At 50.7% G+C, this 22,370-nt stretch overlaps 1 protein-coding gene across 3 annotated transcripts in view; it reads right to left on the reverse strand.

The window, feature by feature from the left end:
- VIPR2 (vasoactive intestinal peptide receptor 2) overlaps window positions 1-22,370 on the reverse strand; it is a 74,666-nt gene that overhangs the window by 23,233 nt on the left and 29,063 nt on the right. For all 3 annotated transcript variants that reach the window (XM_088834800.1, XM_055421669.2, XM_088834801.1), the window contains exon 5: window positions 5,732-5,829. In XM_088834800.1, the coding sequence (XP_088690926.1) occupies window positions 5,732-5,829 (98 nt within the window). The remainder of the gene's footprint in view (window positions 1-5,731; window positions 5,830-22,370) is intronic.

Below are 22,370 nucleotides of genomic sequence, written 5' to 3' on the forward strand. Positions count from 1 at the left end.
GGGTCAAATGCTTGTTGCTTCAAATGCTTGTTGCATTTGAAGTGCTAGTTACAAGAAAATCAAATACCGTCAATGTACAAATGCTATTAAGTTTTTAAAGGACTCTGGAGTATAAGTAAGTTTGTTTAAAGAAATTTAGTCTGTTCAACTTGAAAAAATAAATAAATAAAATTGGATTATTTGATTTAAAAAAAAAATAAAACAAACTGTGGACATGAAAAAAAAAAAAAACCCAACTACATAGTAAAAGGATAGTATATAGCACAACCAAGTAGGGTTTATTTTAGGAATGAAAGGGAGATTTAATATCAGAAAATATCCCTATATAATTTTTCACATTAAATGAACTTAGAAAAAAATCACCTACTTCTGTCAATATATGCAGAAAAATTATCACAAAATTCATGACCCACTCATGATTAAAAACTCATGGAAACTGGGAATTGAAAGGCATGTTCTTAATCTGATAAACAGTATCATGAAAATATCTGTAGTGAATTTCATGCTTTACAGTGAAATATCTAAAGCTTCCACTCTGAGATCAGAAATAAGGAAAGGTGGTCTGCTACCATCACTTCTAGTCACTGTACTTTACCAAAACGTGAGTTGCACATAGAAGAATCCAGATGAATTTACATAATAATTATAAAATTTATAAATTAAGCAAGGCTGCTGAAGCAAGATTAATATACAGAAATCAATTCCTTTTCTAGAAAGTTCATACACAAATATATACAATAGCATAAACAAGGACTTTGGCATGACTATCAAAAGATGTCCAAGATATTTACTCAGAAGATCACAGAAGAGTATTGAAAGAAATTAAGAAAGCCCAAACCAATGGAAGGAGCTACTAAAATCACTGGTTGGGTGATTTAAAATGGTGAAGGTGTCCAGTCTATCCAAGCTGATCTACAGATTCAATGCAATCCAAAATGAAGTCCCATCAGGTTTTTTTTTTTAATGGCTACTGACAAACTGATTGATTATGAAAGTGCAGATGACCAATCTCTTTGTAATGAGAAAGAAGAGTTGACAGGCTTACATTGCTGGAAATCAGGACTTATTATAAAGGCACAGTGGTTACAGCAATGCAAAAATGGCACATTACAGATGAAGGGGCAGACAGGACAGAACAGAGAACCCAGCCCCTCAGTGCACAGTCCTAAAGACGCATCTGCAGTGCACTGGCGCAGGCTGGCTTTCCAGGTAATGGTCTTGGAGAAACTGAACACACACACTGAGAAAGCACATGAATTTCAACCCCTACCTCACACCATCCTCAAAGGTAAACCACCCATGCATCATAAACCCAAACAGAAGAAGTTAAAATAATAAAATTTCTAGAGCTCAGGAAGCTCTGACCATAAAGACAAACAGTCAACAGACTAGATTAAAATGAAGAACTTTCACTGATCAAAAACCTCATCAGGGGAGGATAAAGGTGAACCACAGTGCTGGAGATAAAATCTGTAATCCCCAGAGCTGACAAAAGGCTGCACTTCAGAACTCCTAAAAATTAACTTAAAAAAAAAAAAGAGAGACAGCTGAATAGAAAAATGAGCAAGCACTTGAAATGGTACCGAAAAAAATTTAAAAAGTTTCCAAACATGATATCATGATCCACCAGGGAAATGCAAATTAAAAACACAATTCTATATTATGCAGACGCAAGTGCGTGGCATCTTTTAAAATTGGGATAACAAATGGTGGTGGGAGAAGGAGTAGAAGGTGTGAGTGTGCAGCAGCCGGAGAGAAAGAGTGTGTGTGTGGCTCTGATCAGGAAAGACACACAACCATAGGGCAGACGGGACAGAAGGGGAGGCGTGCACACACCATCTGAATAAGTGTGCACCCGTGCGAGGAGCACTGCCTGTCGCCGTTCCCCAGCTCCGGGACACTGAATGTGTGAGTGGGCTGTGTCACCTTCACGCAGGACAGCCCCGTGACGACGGGGATCAGTCTCCCTGCAAAACGCTGAGTGGGGAGCCCGCAGTACGCGCACTCCTCCCGAAAGTTCTAAAAGAGTCAAAATGAGCTCTGCAGGCAGAGCTCTGACTGGCGGTCACCTGCTGGGAAGTGGGAGCTGACGGACACGCGGTGTCCCAAGCCCGGCTCCTGGCGCTGCCCCTGCTAGACTGTGGCCTGGGCGCTATGCTCATGGGGAGATGGATCTCAGTGCGGGGAGCCCTGCCCAGGCCCCTGATGCAGGCTGCACTCAGGGAAGGCTGTTCTCTGTGTAATAGACCGCAAGCTTCAGTAGTGAGGTGTGCTCTGCGTGTGCAACAGACCCACGGGGCCTCAGCTGTGAAGTCTGTTCTGTGTGTATAACACACCCGCAGGGCCTCAGTCGTGAAGTCTGTTTCATGAGTGTAACGCGCCCGCAGGGCCTCAGTCGTGAAGTCTGTTCCGCGTCTGTAACATGCCCACAGGGCCTCAGTCGTGAAGTCTGTTCTGTGTGTGTAACAAACTTACAGGGCCTCAGTTGTGAAATCTGTTCTGCGTCTGTAACACGCCCACAGGGCCTCAGTCGTGAAGTCTGTTCTGTGTGTGTAACACACCCGCAGGGCCACAGTCGTGAAGTCTGTTCTGTGTGTGTAAGTGCCCACAGGGGCTCAGTCATGAAGTCTGTTCCGCGTCTGTAACGCGCCCACAGGGGCTGAGTCGTGAAGTCTGTTTCATGAGTGTAATACGCCCACAGGGCCTCAGTCGTGAAGTCTGTTCTGTGTGTGTAACACACCCGCAGGGCCTCAGTCGTGAAGTCTGTTCTGTGTGTGTAACACACCCGCAGGGCCACAGTTGTGAAGTCTGTTCTGTGTGTGTAACACACTTACAGGGGCTCAGTCGTGAAGTCTGATCCGCGTCTGTAACGTGCTTGCAGGGCCTCAGTTGTGAAGTCTGATCCGTGTCTGTAATGCGCCCGCAGGGCCTCAGTCACGCAGTCTGTCCCCTGTATCTAACACGCCCCGTGGCTGCGTGAAGAGACCCCTGAGGGGCGCGGGGTGCGTGTGGCTGTGGATCAGACCCTGCTGTCCCCCACTCAGTGGCAGGGACTCCTCTGGGACCAAGAGCACTCGCCCGGTGGGGGTGCTGTAAGGACCAAATTCTTAATAATGACCCTGACGAAACGCACAGCACAGGCTGGAGCAGTCACTGCAGCTGCTGCTGGGCCCGTGAGGACAGGCCCATGAGCACACGCCTGGACCCCGGGACGCGGTCAGGAACACAGAGCTGGGCCCCGCGCTGGCACGCAAGCCTGCACACCCTCAGACGAAACGAGAGGCTCCCTCTCTGTCTGCAAGGTAAGGCCGTGGTGGCTCGGCCCCTTCGTAGCCTCCGGGCTGTTGTGGAGAATGAACGTTTGGTGACCTCAAAGAAGTCTGTTTCTTGGGTGTAACGACCAAGACAGAGGGGCGTGCTGTTTTGATGACGTGGATTTTAGAATCAGCTCAGCCTCACAGCTCTCTGGGGGCGGCCTGAGCAGGTGGACGGGGGCCCAGGCAGAGGGCGGAGCCCAGCCTGCAGCCATTACACACCGAGCCGGCGACACAGTGGCCGCCACTGCAGGCGTGCGCTGCCCGTGACCAAGGAGTGTCTTCTCCTGTAGAGAAGATGGTGTTTGATACCCATACAGCCATCTGAGAGTCTCCTCATGGGTCATGACCGCACTTGCAATAGTTAAATAGGCCATGAGGGAGTGTCCTCTCCTGTAGAGAAGATGGTGTTTGACACCCACACAGCCATCTGAGAGTCTCCCCATGGGTCATGACCGCATTTGCAATAGTTAAGTAGGCCATGAAGTACAAACCTGAGGGAAATTGTTGATGTCAGCCGCTCAGTGGGGTTTGACTCTTTGCGACCCCATGGACTGTAGACTGCCAGGCTCCTCTGTCCATGGAATTCTCCAGGCAAGAAAATCAGAGTGGATAACCATGCCTTTCTCGAGGGGAATGTTCCTGACCCAGGGATCGAATGTGGGTCGCCTGCATTGCAGGCAGAATTTTTTACTAGCTGAGTCACCAGGGAAGCCCCATACTGATATCAAGTATACGGTTTGCTCAAGATAGGAGCTCTTCAAAAACAAGCTGAGTTTTTTCTCACTCAAGTTACCCTGTGCCAGCTTACCTCCTTAAATTGTTTTTTTTTTCTGTATTAACAATTTAAAGATTTTTAAATGTACAGTAAAATATAGAAGATAGCAGAGAAAATAGTAATAATATTATATCAGTTTCTTAAAAGAGTTTTTTTATCATATAAAATGACAGGTCTTCCCTACATTTTTCAAAGTGCAGTTCTGGATTAAAGGCACTGCCTCGTTCTTCCTGAGAATTATCAGCTGCCTGTCACACGTGAGATGCCTGAACCGAGAGAAGCACCACCGAACAGCTGTTGGGATCTCGTCTACACGCTCCATTGCGTCCACTCACTCACTTTCTTTCAAGAATGGACCTCCTAATGTTTTAAAACACTCCATTTGCTATGTCACTGACGTTATCTGAAGACTGACCAACATGCGAACTACATTTTAGCAAAGAGAAAGAAGATATGTGGTGTGTGGAGGAAAAGGAAATGGAGGGAGTCTTGCCAAGAGCGCGCCCACACGGGGCTAGAGGCTTGGAGAAGGTGGGCCGCCCGCGTCTCAGCCAAGGGAATCTGAGCTCTGGTCACCTGCTGTCTGACGAAGGTGCCCAGAAGGTCTGCACAGTGATCCTGAAACTGAGGTAGGTGTGGGACCCCGACCGTGAACAACTCGTCACAATCAACGCCATGAGGACATTATTTCCCTCTGTGTCAGGGCCAGACATCTTTAACAACCCACGGCTTCTGCCTTTACCGGCCTCCAACTCCTCTTCCCTGGAACCCTCTCAGTTTTACCCGAATCTGTGTCTCCCAAGTTGCAATTCCTAAGACCGCCAAATAAAGCTCTTTGTTGTCTACAGATTATTTTTTGACAGGTGATCAAAACTCGTTAAAATAAGCTGGATATCACCCATTTTACCAAGGCTCGTGATGCTTAAGACATGGATTTAACCTAAAAGTAAAAGCTTTGCTCAGGTGGAAGCGTCTACACCTCCTTCACACCCCATCACCAGACGCAAACGTCCGGCATTAGCTCCAGAGGCAGCGAGGGTCTGGGAGCAGGGGAGGAGCGGCTGTGCTGAGGGAGCGCCTCCTACGCGCCGCTAGGCTCCGTCAGCCTGTGCGCTGTACAGATGCACAGAGAGGGCAGTGCGCTCTGCGTCACCCGCCGCTACAAGACTGCCCTGGATCTGAACCTGTCCTCTGGAACACGTGGCGCTGTCTCTCTCAACAGGGCACCAGTTGGGAGGCTTCGACCCGGGCGTTTCTGAGCGGGGAAGGGAAGGCCAGGCTGCGTCCGTATTTTCAAAGCATGACATCAGTGTGGGGCTTCCCTGGAGGGGAATGCAATGTAGGCGGCCCAGGTTTGATCCCTGGGTCAGGAACATTGCCCTGGAGAAGGGCGTGGTTACCCACTCTGATTTTCTTGCCTGGAGAATTCCAGCACTTGACCTTCATTCTTATCCCTGGTCAGCACTGTCTCCTCAAATGAGACATGCAAACACCAGCGTCGGCATCGTCCTGTGCCTTCCGAGGGAGTCTGGCTGGCTGAGCACAGACGAGGGCGGGGAAGTGGTCTCTGCCCCCCTCACGTAAATGGATGATTTCCCGTCTCCTGTTTTTGGCAGAATCACTCATTTCTGCTGCTTACCTGAAGAGGCAAAGAATTATGCTTCCTGTTGTAAGGGAGATCAGAGAGACGCTGTAGCCCAGGGTGTAAATGGCCTTCACCAGAATGTAGAACGTTATCTGAAAGAGAAGGACACGCGTCCGTGAGCCGCAGCGGGGCCCTCCTCCTCGGGAGGGGCTGGGGGGCTGCTGCTGCTGGCCTGACAGAGGCAGTAACGTCCTGGAGTTCCACCTCCGCCCTGAGCCAGAAACGGCACTCAACACCCACCTGTTCCCTTCCACAGCACCCTGAATGACTTGGCCAGGTCTCCATAAGGCAAACCTGTCTGGAGGGCGCCAAGTGGGTAACCTCAGGAAGCCAGGACAGTGGGCGGCACCTTTGGAGGGGCCTCCAGGCCTGCCCAGAGCAGGGGGACTGGACGCGGTCAGCCCTCCAGACGCAGGGACCCATCTCTGCAGCTCGTGCTCGCCTCTGGGGGGAGAAGCCCACCCTGGTGGGTGCTGGGCCCAGCCCGTGGTCTTCCCTGAGGTCGCCCTACCCAAGGAAATGGCCACTTTCAAGCAGAACCGGGCGGGTCTGACCTGGGAAGACCAGCCTGAGGCAGGATCCTGCCTCCATGGCGCGTGGCTCCCGGCTCCAACCATGGACCCCTGGTGTGATCTGGGTCTTAAGTGCATGGAGATGGCAGAATTAAGCATGAGAGAAACAGCAGATCCTGCCTCCAGTGACTCCGAGGCTCACAGGTCAGCGTGTGTGGGATGTGTCACTCTTTGTGGCCTCGAGCCTGCAAGGGAGGAAGCAGGGACACACTGGGGTTCAGCAGCGTCCTTGGAAACCCAGATTGGAGGGTCTGTCCCCGCTTGTCGCCCTGACGCAGGATCACAGGCAGGACGGGCATGTTTGGAGCAGCTGCCACCGTGTCACCTGCCGTAACAGTTCAGGCTGGACAGTTGGAGAATGACATATTCCAAGCCCACCGAAAGCACAGAAAGTGAAGTGATGACGCACATACTTGCAAACAGACCCCAGGAGCGAAGCCACAGCTGAGAGAGAGCAGGGGCCCTGGGACCCCCCAGGCCTGATGCCCGCGGTGCACCTTTGACACACGTGGTCTGTCCTCCGGTCCTGGCGGGGTCGTGGGTGGTCTCCTCTCCTGAGCCGCCCCCCTCCTGGCCGTGCTGCGCGCCCTCTGGCGCCCTGGCGCCCTGTTTGTAGTTGTCCGCCTCCTTTATTACTGTTCAGTCTCTGCTGCGTTTTCCCTTCTCGACCGTTTTTTCTCACGTTTCCTGATTCTCGGTGCCCCCTCTGCTTCCTGCGTCCCCGGAAGCACGCTCCTCAGGCTCGTCTGATGGGTCTGTGGCCGTGGACCCATCAGGCTTGTTTTCTGGACCATCTCTTCCCCCTGTGTTTCTGAGCGCACTCTGCTGGATCCTGAGAGTCCCAGGCGCGGGAGGAGGCTGTGTCCACGCAGTCCGCGGTGGGCAGCCTGTCTCAGACTTTCAGCTTCTGGGTGCTTTCTGGGCTCACTGCAGCTGCCTGGCTGGGGATGACCCTCTGTTCACGGTCCTGGGCGGCCGGGGTCTGGCCCTCCTGCTGGGGCTGAGATCACAGTGACACTGCCCCTCATCCCAGGGACCCTCCATGGCTTGCCCCCTCACCTGTCTGCTGTGTCCCGGCAGTTTATTTGGACTTATCTTCCACGTTCCAGAAGTTGCTTTTCATCTGTATCTGATTTTGCTCTTTGAGGAATCTACTTGGCTTTCATTTTAAAATTGAAGTGTAATTGATTTACAATGTTGTGTGACTTTCAGATTTATAGCACAATGATTCAGTCACACACATATATTCGTTTCCTTTATGCTGCTGCTGCTAAGTCACTTCAGTCGTGTCCGACTCTGTGTGACCCCATAGACGGAAGCCCACCAGGCTCCGCCGTCCCTGGGATTCTCCAGGCAAGAACACTGGAGTGGGTTGCCATTTCCTTCTCCAATGTGTGAAAGTGAAAAGTGAAAGTGAAGTCGCTCAGTCGTGTTCGACCCTTAGCGACCCCGGACTGCAGCCCATCAGGCTCCTCCATCCATGGGATTTTCTAGGCAAGAGTACTGGAGTGGTTTGCCATTGCCTTCTCCGTCATTTCCTTTATAGGTTAGTACAAAATACTGGGCACAATTTGCCTTGTCGTTCCTCTGTTTTACAGACAGCAGTGTGTGCATCCTGGTTCCAGACCCCTAACTTATGCCCCCATCTGCTTTGTTCATCAGTACTTTGTCTCCTGTGTCTATAAGTCTGTTTCTGTTTTGTAAATAAGCTCATCCACACCGTGTTTTACATTTCACAGACAATTAACGCCATTGGCATTTGTCTTTTCTTCCTCCACTTAGTGTGATCATCTCCAGGTGCCTCCGTGTTATTTCGCGCTTTCTAAGGCACAGTGGGTTCCATTGTTCGTACGCACCATCTTTTACCCGTTCACCTGCTGGTGGACAAACGTCATTTCCACGCCCTGGCTACTGCAAACAGTGCTGTGATGGGCACTGGGATGGATGTTTCTTTTCTAATCGAATTTTCTCCCGATATATGCCCAGGAGTGGGGTTGCTGCATCATATGGTAGCTCTGCTTTGGTCTTCAAAGGAAGCTCCATACCGTCCTCCATTGTGGCTGCACCAGCTTACACTCCCACCAGCAGTGTAAGAGGGCTCCTCTTTCTCCACACTCTCTCCAGCATTTATTATTTGTAGACTTTTTAATGATGGCCATTCTGACCAGGGTGAAGTGATACCTCGTTGTACTTTTGATTTCCATTTCCTTACTAATTAGCGATGTTGAGTGTGTTTTCACATGCCTGTTGACCATCTGTATGTCTTCTTTGGAGAAATGTCTAGGTTTCCTGCTCATTTTTTTATTGGGTTGTTTGTCTTACTGCTTTTGGGTTGCATGAAGTATTTGTATATTTTGGAAACTAAGCCTATATCAGTCTCATCATTTGCAAATATTTTCTCCCAGACCGTAGGTTGTCTTTTCATTTTGTTTATGCTTTCATTCACTGTGCAAAAGCTTATAAACTTAAGCCCCATTTGCTTATTTTTGCTTTTATTTCTATTGCCTTGGAAGACTGAGCTAAGAAAACACTGCAATGATTTATGTCAGACTGTTTTGCCTGTGTTCTCTTCTAGGGGTTTCATAGCATCCTGCCTCATATTTAAGTCTTTAAGCCATTTTGAGTTCATTCTTGTGTATAGTGTGAGGCAGTGTTCTAACTTCATTAGCTTACATGCAGCTGTCCAGTTTCCCCAAAACCACTTGCTGAAGAAACGGTATTTTCTTTATTGTGTGTTCTTGTCTCCTTTGTTGAAGATTAAGTGGTCACAGACATGTGGGTTTATTTTCAGACTCTCTGCCCTGCTTCATTGGCCCATAGTTCTGTTTTTGTGCCGAAGCCAGGCTGTTTTGATCACCGTAGCTTCGTGCTATTGTCTGAGGTCTGGGGTGGTTATGCCTCAAGCTTTGTTCTTATTCTTCAGGATTGCTTTGTCGATTCTGGGCCATTCATGGTTCTATATAATTTTAAGGGTTATTTATTTGTTCTAGTTCTGTGATAGGGATTGCATTAAATCTGTGTATTGCTTTGGGCAGTATAGTCACTTGAATGATAATTTTTCCAATCCAAGAGCATGTGGTTTCTTTCCATTTTAAAAACCATTTTCAGTTTCCTTTATCAGTGTTTTACAGTTTTCATCACATAAGTCTTTCACCTTCTTGGTCAGTCTTTGTTGCCGCTGTTCAGTCTCTAAGTTGTGAGTGACTCTTTGCGACCCCGTGGACTGCAGCACGCCAGGCTTCCCAGGCTTCACTGTCTCCCAGAGTTTGCTCAAAGTCACGTCCGTTGAGTCAGTGATGCCATCCAACCATCTCATCCTCTGTCGTCCCCTTCTCCTCTTGCCCTCAGTCTTTCCCAGCATTAGGGTCTCTTCCAATGAGTGAGCTCTTTGTATCAGGTGGCCAAAGTATTGGAGCTGCAGCTTTACAACCAATCCTTCCAGTGAATATTCAGGGTTGATTTCCTTTAATAGTGATGGTTTTAACTCCTTGCTGTCCAAGGGACTCTCATGAGTCTTCTCCAGTACGACAGTTTGAAAGCATCAATTCTTTGGTGCTCTGCCTTCTTTATAGTCCAACTCTCACATCCATACATGACTACTGGAAAAACCATAGCTTTGGCCGTATGGGCCTTTAATACACTATGTAGGTTTGCCATAGCTTTTCTTCCAAGGAGCAAGCATCTTTTCATTTCATGGCCGCAGTCAATCTCTGCAGTGATTTTGGAGCCCAAGAAAAGAAAATCTGTCACTGTTCCCATTGTTTCCCATCTATTTGCCATGAAGTGATGGAACCAGACACCATGATCTTAGTCTCTGAATGCTGAGTTTTAAGCCAGCTTCTTTACTCCCCTCTTTCATCCTCATCAGGAGGCTCTTTAGTTCTTCTTCACTTTCTGCCATCAGAGTGGCATCATCTGCATACCTGAGTTGTTGATATTTCTCCTGGCAGTCTTGATTCCAGCTTGTGATTTATCCAGCGCAGCATTTTGCATAATGTACTCTGCATAGAACTTAAATAAGCAGAGTGACAATACACAACCTTGACAGACTCCTTTCCCAATTCTGAACCAGTCAGTTGTTCCATGTCCAATTCTAGCTGCTGCTTCTTGTCCTGCATAAGGTTTCTCAGGAGGCAGGTAAGGTGGTCTGGTGTTCCCATCTCTTTCAGAACACTCCACAGTTTGCTGTGATCCTCAGAGTCAAAGGCTTTAGTGTAGCCAATGAAGCAGAAGTAGATGTTTTAAAAGAATTCCCTTGCTTTTCCTATGATCCAGTGTATGTTCGCAATTTGACCTTTGGTTCCTCTGCCTTTTCTAAATCCAGTTAGTACATCTGGAAGCTCTCAGTTTACATACTGCTGTCAGTCTTATTCCTCAATATTTTGTTTTTTTTGATGCAATTTTTAAAGAGGTCATTTTTAAAATTTCTCTTTCCGATATCAATATTTTGTTAGCGTAAAGAAATGCAGCAGATCTGTATATTTTGCTTTTCATTATTTTAGGTCTATTTTTTCCCCCTCAGAGCAGGTCCTTTTTGGAATATCTTATCTTTGGTTATTTTCAATTTCCTCTTTTAAAAAAAAAATTTTTTTAAATGCACTTCTCTGTATTCTGTGCTTGATGAATCCCTTGTCTCCAGTGTGGGGAGATGATTTCACTGTCTGTGAACAGCTGACTTTCTTCTTTGTGTGCGTGCTAAGCCACTCAGCTGTGTCCGGCTCTGTGCAGCCCTATGGACTGTAGCTGCCAGACTCCTCTGTCCATGGGATTTCTCAGGTGAGAGTACAGGGGTGGGCTGTCATGCTTTCTTCCAGGGGATCTTGCCAACCCAGGGATCGAAGCTGTGTCTCTTTTCTCCTGCATTGGCAGGTGGGTTCTTTACCACTAGTGCCACGTGGGAACTTCTTTGTGCAGTTCGTGCATTTAGGCGTGAGCTCATCTTTGGGGTTGGTTTACGTGAATTTGGGAGGCCTGGGCAAGGATTTCCTTCCGGGAGAACCTGTGTTTGCATCTGCCAGGTCCCCCAGTGCTGCCCGGTCAGGAGTGCTCTGCCTGCATGTCTCAGCTCAGAGTCTCTGCAGTGAGCAGCATAACAAGAAACGGCCTTGCAGGAAGGCACAGCTGGGGTGACACGTCTCAGGGAAGACTGGCGGCCGGGAAGGAGGACGGCCCAACAGGGAAGCTGGCAGAGGAGTCCTGTGGGGAGCCCAAGTCCACTAGGATCAACCAAGTACAGTGAAAATAATATGATAATGTTTTTTGTTTACAAAATTGGTGATAATTGAAAGAATATGAAACTGCTGGTGAGGGTGTTAGCTAAATCACATCCATTCCCAATGAAAATACACATCAGCACATTTCAGGGAAAGCTGTTTGACAACATGGTTAAAAACATTAAAAACATCCTCTTCATACTTGATGTCCTTTAACCAGGAATTTGAGATTGGTACCCAGATTTGTTTGGTTAAAATAAGATATTCAGTTCAGTTCAGTTCAGTCGCTCAGTCGTGTCCGACTCTTTGCGACCCCATGAATCACAGCACGCCAGGCCTCTCTGTCCATTACCAACTCCCGGAGTTCACTCTTAGAAACAACCTAAGCTATGAACTAAACTCAGCATATTTATAAAACAGAATATCACACTCCCTTAACAATCTTGTTTTTGAAGAATGTTGACTGACTTCAGAAAATGTTCATGATATATGATACCTTGTAAAACAGAAAAAGCAGGGTGTACATTATGTACAATGGCAACTTTGAAGTAAACACATGAGCGCGAGGAAGGGATGGGGTGGGTACTGCCCACGCCTTCCTCCTGGAGGGTGCCACCCTGTTCACACTGCCGCACGTGTAGTCAGAGGAGCAGAAATAGGAACCGGTTATGCATGAACCACACGCAAGAACAGAGGCTGCTCAGACGTTGGTAACGGCCGTCAGTCTTCAGTTCCCAGCAAAGCTACTGGCAAGCTCCCAAGGGAGAAAATGCCTATTTTCTGTCACCCGTAACACCCATAATCTGCACCACAAACCTCACGGCACAAATACTTGGGGGAAGTGCAGCAAGTCCAGTGCTCACTCCCCCCGCTTCTAATTCCTCTGAAATTAGAAGACATTGCTCCCCTTCAGGGTGATGGACTTACCTAAACGCTCCTTTGTAATAATTCCTCGATACACAAAAGATTCATTCTACATGACTGGCTGAATTTAATATTCATTGGTGACCCAGTCAGGATAATAGGATGACACCCTCTCCAAACTCATTCTTATGAACTTTGTGAATTCATAGAAGTCTTAGAACTAGACATCTAGTCTAGTGAGGTATGAAAAGGACATTTTTATTACATTGTCAGTAAGGACTTGTTTTCCCAAAGCCAACAAAAGGTGATCAAAGAACATGGAGGATACTGTGCAGCTCTTAACTCTTTGTAAGCCCTTTGGGCATCCACTAAGCTTGTGGTCCATGAACAGTTAGCTCAGAGAATACACTACTTAGCTGATGTTTGATTGCATGAGGTTTGGAGTCAGACAGGCCATGTCTGGCTACACTGTTGATGAGCCTGATGGTCTCTGCCAGCCTCTGTCCGCACTCACGGCCTTTGCAGACCCTCTCAGGTGTTCAGAATTGTCCGTCACCCTAACCTGTGTACGTGCACGTTTGGACCCCTGTGCCGTCATGGGCAAAAAAATCACGGAGGGTACCTGCTGCAGATTTTGTTGCTTTCCCTGCAGTCCCAGGAAGTTTTTCTCTGTCACCTAACAGAAAACCTTTACGTGTGCCCTGCAACGGTGTCGTCCTCAAGTTTATGTAATTGGGTTTCAGACTTGACATCACATCCCCTAATCCTGACCGGGGCATCTTAGGGAGGAAGGTGACCTCTGGGGCTTTCTCTGAGGCTTCTCCGAGGGGTGTTGTAGGATTACGCTGGGGTGAACAGAGAAAACTCGTTAAAAACAGCAGACGAGCCTCGCACACAAGAGCCGTGGCCTGACCTGTCCTGTGAAGCCACCGCTCTGTGTGCCCCGTGGGCAGACGTTGCTCACGGTCTCAGGGCGCCTCTCGGAGGACCGGTGAGGGGGTCGGGCTGGCCCGGCTGCAGTTCTGCTGCTGACCGTGTCCAGCACGGGGCCCTTCAGGCCCGAGGGAGGCGGGACTGCTGTCCGTCAGCATGTGGGTCAGAGGCCACTTTACTCTGAACCATTAAAACCCTGTCATCCAGAAACAAGGGCGCAAACCTAAAAACCAGTCAGGCAGCTAATCCAGCCGCAGCCCTCGATCAAGCGGCCGCTCCGCTTTGTTTTCCCTCTGCTGAATGGATGGAGTGTACTTGCTTCTGGAACGAGGGAAGGCCTGAGTTCTGGCTGCCAGTACCGTCCTGGAACAAAGCGACCTTGCCTGGCACAGAGTGGGCTCCAGGGGCTGGGGACTCCGGTGTCTCTGCCAGCGACGTGACTCAGCCCAGGGAGCCTGGGAGGGCAGGTGGGTCCCTGCTGGGTCAGAGCCAGGGCCCCTCCCGAGTCAGGGTCCGGGTCCCTCCCGAATGGCTCTGCTGGAGCGTCCGAGTGTGCAGACGGCATGAGGGGAGGCCTCAACACATCCCATTCATATTCAATGCTGTATTCTTGTTTTCCCAGATAGTCCTCAGATTCGCTAAGCTTGAGGCCTGGGAGTGGAGAAGGGGGAGAACTTTGCCGGGGGCGCCTGCTCTTGAGGGGCTGAAGCTGCAAAGGCAACTATCAGGGAACAGAAAGGTCAGTCCCAGTGGGGCTGAGGTGCCCCCCAATGGGACACCTAAGGGCAGGTGGGGGCCACGTTTCCAGGGCCTCAGCATGAGCCGCCCAGCAATACACATGTCTCTGCACAAGTCTACCAGGGGAGATGCTGCAATGGCCGCGTGTCACAGGCACGAGTGTGAGACTTCGAGTTACTCGGGGAAATGCTCTACAGTGTGTCACCGTCATCGCATGATCAGGCCGGGTGGGGGGGGACACGCCAGGGAGCTTCCCCTTCTCGAAGCTTGGGGCATCAGCGGGGGGCTGCAGTGGGCAGCGGGGATGAGACCCTGCAGGCTGGGCCATCGAGGCCTTGCTGGGAGGAGATGTTGCTCCTTCCCCCGCCGTCACCTGGGGCGGCCTCCTGCCCCCGAAGTGTGTGGGGCCAGGTGGCGAGCGAGTCCCCCGCAGACCCAGCTGTCCACACACGTCTGCCACCTGGAGCTGCCGGCAGAGCCCTCCCTAAGGCGCCCCGTGGCCTGGCCTGTGTGTGCAAACGTCGAGTCATAACTAAGCGACGGAGCCTCCGCTTGGCTGGCCAGGCCTGCTGCGCATCTGCCGTCCGCAGACTATTAATAGCTCCCGTCCTCTCCTGAGAGGCCAGGTTTGGCTGATATTTTATATAGCCACCCTATTTATAACCCAGTAGTGGGTTATGCAATCAATTCCGAAGGTGACAGCCAACACTTAAAAGAAGGTAGCACGGAAAATGTGGCTTTGTGGAGTGTTGTGTCGGCTCACGGTGTGAAACGCACTTCTAACTGGATTTCAATCGGGAGTTGAAAGCCCCTTGGCTGGACCAGAGACCTCTGATTACAGCCCGGCCCAGCCCACTGCCTCGTCCCACAGCTGAGGCACAAACAACCTGGCGTGTTCTCTTTTGAACCTGTGGAAGCCCCTGCTTCAGTACTTTGTAACACAAAGGCTAATTCATTTTCCCAGACATTTCGGTGATGATTAACCTGCGTACCTGGGAAACCACCGTTGATACGCAGTGTCTGTCTTGGATGGGAACCACCTGATTAGAAGGCACGGCCCCTGTCTCTGGGGAACGTGGGACATACAACGTCCTGTTGGGTGAACAAGACTAACACAGACCCTGAAAAACGGATGAGTAAGCGCTGACCTGTGCTTCTAACCGCAAACTCAGACCAAGCGGCCAAGGCACAGCAGGAGCTGGAGGGGCAGGGGAGGGAGGGGCAGGGACCCCTCGTGGCTGGCAGCGGCAAGGACGGGTGGGGGACTCGAGGTGGGGGGTGTGGGGGCCCTGGGGACACCGGGATGTCTCTGGACGGGGTGTGGGGGCATCTGGGCTCCACGCAGAGAGATCAGTAGTGCGCGACACTCACTCCGCTTGGCAGCTGCTCCGAACATGCCAGTCCTGCTGGGTCTCCCGGCTCCTCCGAGAAGGCACCGCAGGGACCCATGCATGCCGTCCTGTGGGGCGGCGGGGGGGGGGGGGCGCAGCGGGCAGCATGTGCCGGCCCATGGCAGGACGCAGAGTGGGCTGGCCAGCTCAGGCCTTTCCTCGTGGCAGCTTTGGCGCGGGGCAGGATCCTGGAGCCTGTGGACCAGCAGCAGGGCAAGGAGGTAGCCTCTGTCTCCTGTGCAAGGAGGTTCCTGTTCTCACCTCAAAGATGGAAGCTGGGGGCTTCTTCATTTTAGAGGCTGTCAGAAACACAGCCCCGCACATCTTCAGGGCCTGTGGTCCAGGCTCAGGTTCCAACTCAGTATTCGCTCTGAGGCTCACTGTGACGCTGGGAACAATCTTACCATTGAGTTTTTCTTCCTGAAGGTCATTGGCAAATATCTCTTAAGATCCACCTATGCTGATTCAGTTCAGTTCAGTTCATTTCAGTCGCTCAGTCGTGTCCGAGTCTTTGTGACCCCATGAATCACAGCACGCCAGGCCTCCCTGTCCATCACCAACTCCCAGAGTTCACCCAAAGTCATATGTATCCAGTTGGTGATGCCATCCAGCCATCTCATCCTCTGTTGTCCCCTTCTCCTCCTGCCCCTAATCACTCCCAGCATCAGAGTCTTTTCCAATGAGTCAACTCTTCGCATGAGGTGGCCAAAGTATTGGAGCTTCAGCTTTAGCATCTGTCCTTCCAATGAACACCCAGGACTGATCTCCTTTAGGATGGACTGGTTGGATCTCCTTGCAGTCCAAGGGACTCTCAAGAGTCTTCTCCAGCACCACAGTTCAAAAGCATCAATTCTTTGGCGATCAGCTTTCTTCACAGTCCAACTCTCACATCCATACATGACCCCTGGAAAAACCATAGCCTTCACTAGACGGACCTTGGTTGGCACAGTAATGTCTCTGCTTTTTAATATGCTGTCTTTATAAAAGAAAAAAGTTGTCATAACTTTCCTTCCAAGGAGTAAGCGTCTTTTAATTTCATGGCTGCAATCACCATCTGCAGTGATTCTGGAGCCCAAAAAAAAAAAGTCTGACACTGTTTCCACTGTTTCCCCATCTATTTCCCATGAAGTGATGGGACCAGATGCCATGATCTTCATTTTCTGAATGTTGAGCTTCAAGCCAACTTTTTCATTCTCCTCTTTCACTTTCATCAAGAGGCTTTTGAGTTCCTCTTCACTTTCTGCCATAAGGGTGGTGTCATCTGCATATCTGAGGTTATTGATATTTCTCCCGGCAATCTGGATTCCAGCTTGTGCTTCTTCCAGCCCAGCGTTCCTCATGATGTATTCTTCATATAAGTTAAATAAGCAGGGTGACAATATACAGGCTTGACATACTGCTTTTCCTATTTGGAACCAGTCTGTTGTTCCATGTCCAGTTCTAACTGTTGCTTCCTAACCTGCAAACAGGTTTCTCAAGAGTCAGGTCAGGTGGTCCGGTATTCCCATCTCTTTCAGAATTTTCCACAGTTTATTGTGATCCACACAGAAGATTCTAACTATAACCTAATCATGATGGTGCTTTGCAATTTACAGAATGTAACACAAAAGTTAATTCATTCTCTTCTTCCAACGGCCTGTGAAGGAGCAGACGAATTCTTGCCACACTTCTCTTATACAGGTGGGACCTGAGTCTGGGGAACAGTCATAAAATGCGGGGCCACTGAGGTGCACGGTTGAGACTCCACCCAGACCCTCGTGTTTTCTCCCTCCAGAGGCCCCTCCCTGAGGGCAAGTTACCCATCTGTTTCAGCTTTTTCCTTTAAGACGAATTGGTCAGTTCTGCAGATAAGGACGTGGACATCACCACTCTATCCAAACAAAGAGCAGAACTCTGAACATACTAGAAGTCAGCAGCTCTCCTTGGGTCCACAAGAGAAGGGAGGACACAGGACAAGCAGCTGTCCCAAGACTTGGGGAGACCAGGCAGCAGCAGGAGCTGGGGTTCCCCAAACAGAACCGCGAGACTGCCCGTAAGCTGCAGGAATCAGACACTGGCGCAGTGGAAAGGACAGAAAAGGATGTCAGTGAGCAGGACAGAGCAGAGTCCAGAAACAGACCCACGTGATAGCCACTGGTCTTTGACAAAAACTACAGGCAATAATACACTGGGGCAAAGACAGTCTTTCCAACAAATGCTGCTGGGACAACTGGACATCCAAATGCAAAACAATGAACCTAGACACACCCTTATACTTTCACAAAAATTAACTCAAAACAGGCTATCAGTTCAGTTCAGTTCAGTCAGTCGGGTCCGACTCTTTACGACCCCATGAATCACAGCACGCCAGGCCTCCCTATCCATCACCAACTCCCGGAGTTCACTCAAACTCATGTCCACAGAGTCGGTGATGCCATCTAGCCATCTCATTCTCTGTTGTCCCCTTCTCCTTCTGCCTCCAATCCCTCCCAACATCAGAGTCTTTTCCAATGAGTCAACTCATCGCATGAGGTGGCCAAAGTATTAGTTTCAGCTTTAGCATCAGTCCTTCCAATGAACACCCAGGATCGATCTCCTTTAGGATGGACTGGTTGGATCTCCTTGCAGTCCAAGGGACTCTCAAGAGTCTTCTCCAGCACCACAGTTCAAAAGCATCAATTCTTTGGCGCTCAGCTTTCTCACAGTCCAACTCTCACATCCATACATGACCACCGGAAAAACCATAGCCTTGACTAGATGGACCTTGGTTGGCAAAGTAATGTCTCTGCTTTTTAATATGCTATCTAGGTTGGTCATAACTTTCCTTCCAAGGAGTAAGCGTCTTTTAATTTCATGGCTGCAATCACCATCTGCAGTGATTCTGGAGCCCCCCCCCAAAAAAAAGTCTGACACTGTTTCCACTGTTTCCCCATCTATTTCCCATGAAGTGATGGGACCAGATGCCATGATCTTTGTTTTCTGAATGTTGAGCTTCAAGCCAACCTTTTCACTATCTTCTTTCACTTTCATCAAGAGGCTTTTTAGTTCCTCTTCACTTTCTGCCCTAAGGGTGGTGTCATCTGCAGACGTGAGGTTATTGATATTTCTTCCGGCAATGTTGATTCCAGCCTGTGCTTCTTCTAGCCCAGCGTTCCTCATGATATAGCCATAAAGAAAGTAGGAAGTCGCACAGTCCTATCTGATTCTTTGTGACCCCATGGGCCATAGCCTGCTAAGCTCCTTTGACCATGGGATTCTCCAGGAAAGAATACTGGAGAGGTTTGCCATTCCCTCCTCCAGGGGATCGTCCTGACCCAGGGGTCAAACCCGGGTCTCCTGCAGTGCAGGCAGACTCTTTACTCTCTGAGCCACCAGGGAAGCTAATATGGATACAAAGGTAAAGTGTGAAACGGTAACTCCTGGGAAGTAACAGGAGAAAACCCAGATTCCCTTGGGTTGTGATGCTTTGTAAAATACAATGCCTGTGTGTACACCTATGGCTGATTCATGTTGAGGTTTGACAGAAAACAACAAAATTCTGTAAAGCAATTATCCATCAATAAAAAAATAAATGAAAAAAAATACAATGCCAAAGGCACCCTTCATGAAACAAATCATTGATAAGCTGGACTTCAATAAAACTAAAAAATTCTACTGTGTCAAAGAATTTCAGAGCATGAGAAGACGGGCCACAGACAGGGAGAAAATGTTTGCAAAAGACATCTGATAAGGACTGTTATTCAAGACATATAAAGAGCTCTAATACTCACCAATGAGAAAACAAACAACCCAAGTAAAAATGGGCCGAAGACCTTAACGGGTGCCTCTAGAAAGAACGGATCCAGGTGGCAAACAGGCAAATGAGAAGATGCTCCCAGAAAGCGCAGGTCAGGGCGTCCTGCGAGCAAGCGCGTGCGGACTCTGCACTGGCCCGGGAACCCAGGGGTGAGCGTCCCTTCACTGTGAAGCGTGGTTAAAGGCAGAGCTCTCCCTCCTGGGCTTGTCGGGGGATTCAATGAGCCAATCCATGTGAGAGCTGTAAACACTCTCAGTAAATGCCCGAGACGTGATTTATGGCGCTTGGTTTGATTTTATAATGAAGACCGTTTTTATGAGGAAAGAGATCCTGGAGGTTGTTAATCCGGCGCCCCGAGTCCTCCTCGGGCAGGCTCCGTTTGCTCTCACTCTGCTGCACGGAGCGCCTGGAATCACACCCGCCGCCTCCCCACGGGCAGCGTGGATCCGCCTCCGCGCGGCCACCAGCATCATGTTGGGGGGATGGGGTGACGGGCGGGTGCGCTCCTGCAGACCGCAGCCCCTCCTCCCGACTGCGGGGCTCAGAGGCCCCACGGACCCAAAGGGGAGACGCAGGCCCCGGCTTTGCGCTGGGTCCCTCCCGTCTCTGCTGCAGCTTTCGGGGCCTCTGAGGTACTGGACCTGAGCCCAGCTGGGTGCCCCGACAGCACTGTCCCAGGAGGAAATGACCAGGCCCCCGCCCAGCAAGTTGGGGTCACCTGGGGACATCACTCATGTCGCTCCTGAGGTCACTGTTCTGAGGACGAGCAGAGGCTTCAAGAAGGAGCAGGAGACGGGGGTCCAGACGGTCCCCACGACTGACGCCTCCTCAGCACAGGCAGACTTCCTGTGGAGACTGCGCCCCTGAGAAGCGGGGGTCGACCCTCCAGAGGCGGGGGTCCTGGGGTCCCGCAACCCTCCAGAGGCGGGGGCCCTGGGATCCTGGGGTCCTGGGGGCCGCATGGCACTCCAGAGGCGGGGGCCCTGGGGTCCTGGGGTCCTGGGGTCCTGGGGTCCCTGTCTGCATGGCACTCCAGAGGCGGGGTCCTGGGGTCCTGGGGTCCCTGTCTGCATGGCTGTCAGGACTGTGCGCCCAGCCCCCTGCTTTCAGTCACCGCAGGGACCGCTTCTTTGTTGGTACGGACAGGTGAGAGGAGCATGGGTTTTCTTTTAAAGCCCAAATGTGACATTTCTGAGGTTAAAGAAGAAAAAGCGGTAGATATTTTGGAGTGTTTTCTCCCACTGACACCTATTTCGAGCACAGGGTTTATGATAAAGAAAAGGCGACAGAAAGAGAGGTCGGGAGCCTGTGCTTTGCCACCGAGCATCCTCGTGTTCGATGGGGAACCGGAACCTGACCCTAGAAACACCAGGCAAAGCCCACAGGGAGCTGGGCTGTGGGGCGAGGCCTCCAACCTGACAAGGGAAGGACAGAGAGGCTGGGGCGGGAGAGGCTGGGTCACTCCACCAGAGCCGCCCTGGCTCCTCAGAGGGAAGCGCCCTGGGCAGGGGACGCAGACAGCAGTCAGGGAGCAGCTTCACAAAGACGTGCGGTGCTGGGGTTACAGCAGGGCTGCTCACACCTGAGGCGGCGCGTGTATGTGGCCGGGGGTCTGCCGCTCGCCCCCCAGACCTCAGAGGATGCACGACAACCAGCCAGCCAGGTTCCCTGAACCACTCCTGCAAGAAAATCACCTCCAAACAGGCCTCAGGAAATGCTCGACAGCAGGAAATTTGACGGTTGAGTCTCCCCATTGTCCTGACAGAGTCTGGGTGGAGGCAAATGTCACTGAGAGATGATTTGTCAAACAGCAGAAATTCGTTCTGGGGGAACTTAAAACTATTTGAATATAGAAGTAATATATTTGCTGACTTTTGAAGAAGTAGGAAACATAACCAAACCACTGAAGGGAAGACGCAGCTTCACTGTTTCTGGTCCTTCATCTGCACGTTTCCGGGCGCGCAGTCTCTTGCTGCCCTTGTCGAGCCCCCGAAATGCCCACACCCAACCCCGGTGGCGGGTGTCACCACCCTAACAGCGGGGAGGGGAGCTCCTCCCAAAGCCTGTCCTCTCTTTCTAGGTCTGTAACAGATCGCAAACACCCAGAAAAACAAACATTGCTAATTTCCATATTTTCTTCAATTATCTCTTTGGACTACAGAATTTCAGTCCTGAAATATGTATGTCACGCGGAGAAACGGAAGGATTATCTAGTGAATATCCTGGTTGCCCCTTCCTACCCTGGAGCAGCATCTCCCTTCCTGAGGGCCTGGGGGTTACGGCTGGGGCTGGTGGGCACCCAGCCCTGCTGGCAGGGCTCCCGATCCTGAACCCCCAGGCCTTACCCTGCCTGCCTCACCTCCCCAACACAGTGCCGCCCCATCATCTGATGAGGAGTCCGTGCACTGAGCATGCCCTCGCGTGCCCTGAAAAAAACCCCGGGAAGCTTCTTCCTGCCACTCAGTGCAAAGTGAGGCAAAGACACCACCCTTGGTGCTTGTTTAGAGGCAGAACGGGACCGGCCACCGAAACAGAGCTGAGTGTGGGCCCGCCTGCACCTTTAGGGCTCCAGTCCTGGCCTCTGCCCCCTGCAGGCCAGCCCTGCCCAGCCCCCCACCCCACCCGACACAGGACATCGTGGTCCTGCAGGGCCTGGGAGTGAGAGATGGAAGGCATCTGACTCGGAAGGGCTGCACGCTGGGGACGGGGACCCTTGGGGAGGCGGCACTAGCGGTCAGTGTGAGAGTCGCTGCAGTGGTCTGCAAGCTGAGAGGAGGCTGCAGAAATATTTTTAGGAATACGGCATAACATGGAAGAAATGTGTCTGCTTGAAGCATGGGAAGGTTGGAATGCCAAGCAGTTCTCTTGGCTAAATTTAGCAGAAGCGCTCTTTATTCAAGACCTATGTTAGCAAATATATAATGTGGGAGACGTGTGGAGTGCCTGGCCTGGCGTGTCCACCCAGCGCAGGACGCCAGCCTGTCGCTGGGACTGCTGTCCTCGGGAGGGGCCATGGGCCAGGCATGGAGCCACGTGCAGTGACTGACTCACGCCTGGTGGCCGAGCGGGGTACAGCCCTGGGGCCCTTCACCTGGGCGGCTCTCGATAACAGGGGAAAGGAGACCTCCTGGGCCCACAGAGACTCAT

This window comes from Moschus berezovskii, chromosome 3 (genome assembly GCF_049115385.1).
Source record: "Moschus berezovskii isolate FMDL1 chromosome 3, NW_MosBer_1.0, whole genome shotgun sequence".
Taxonomy (NCBI): Eukaryota; Metazoa; Chordata; class Mammalia; order Artiodactyla; family Moschidae; genus Moschus; species Moschus berezovskii.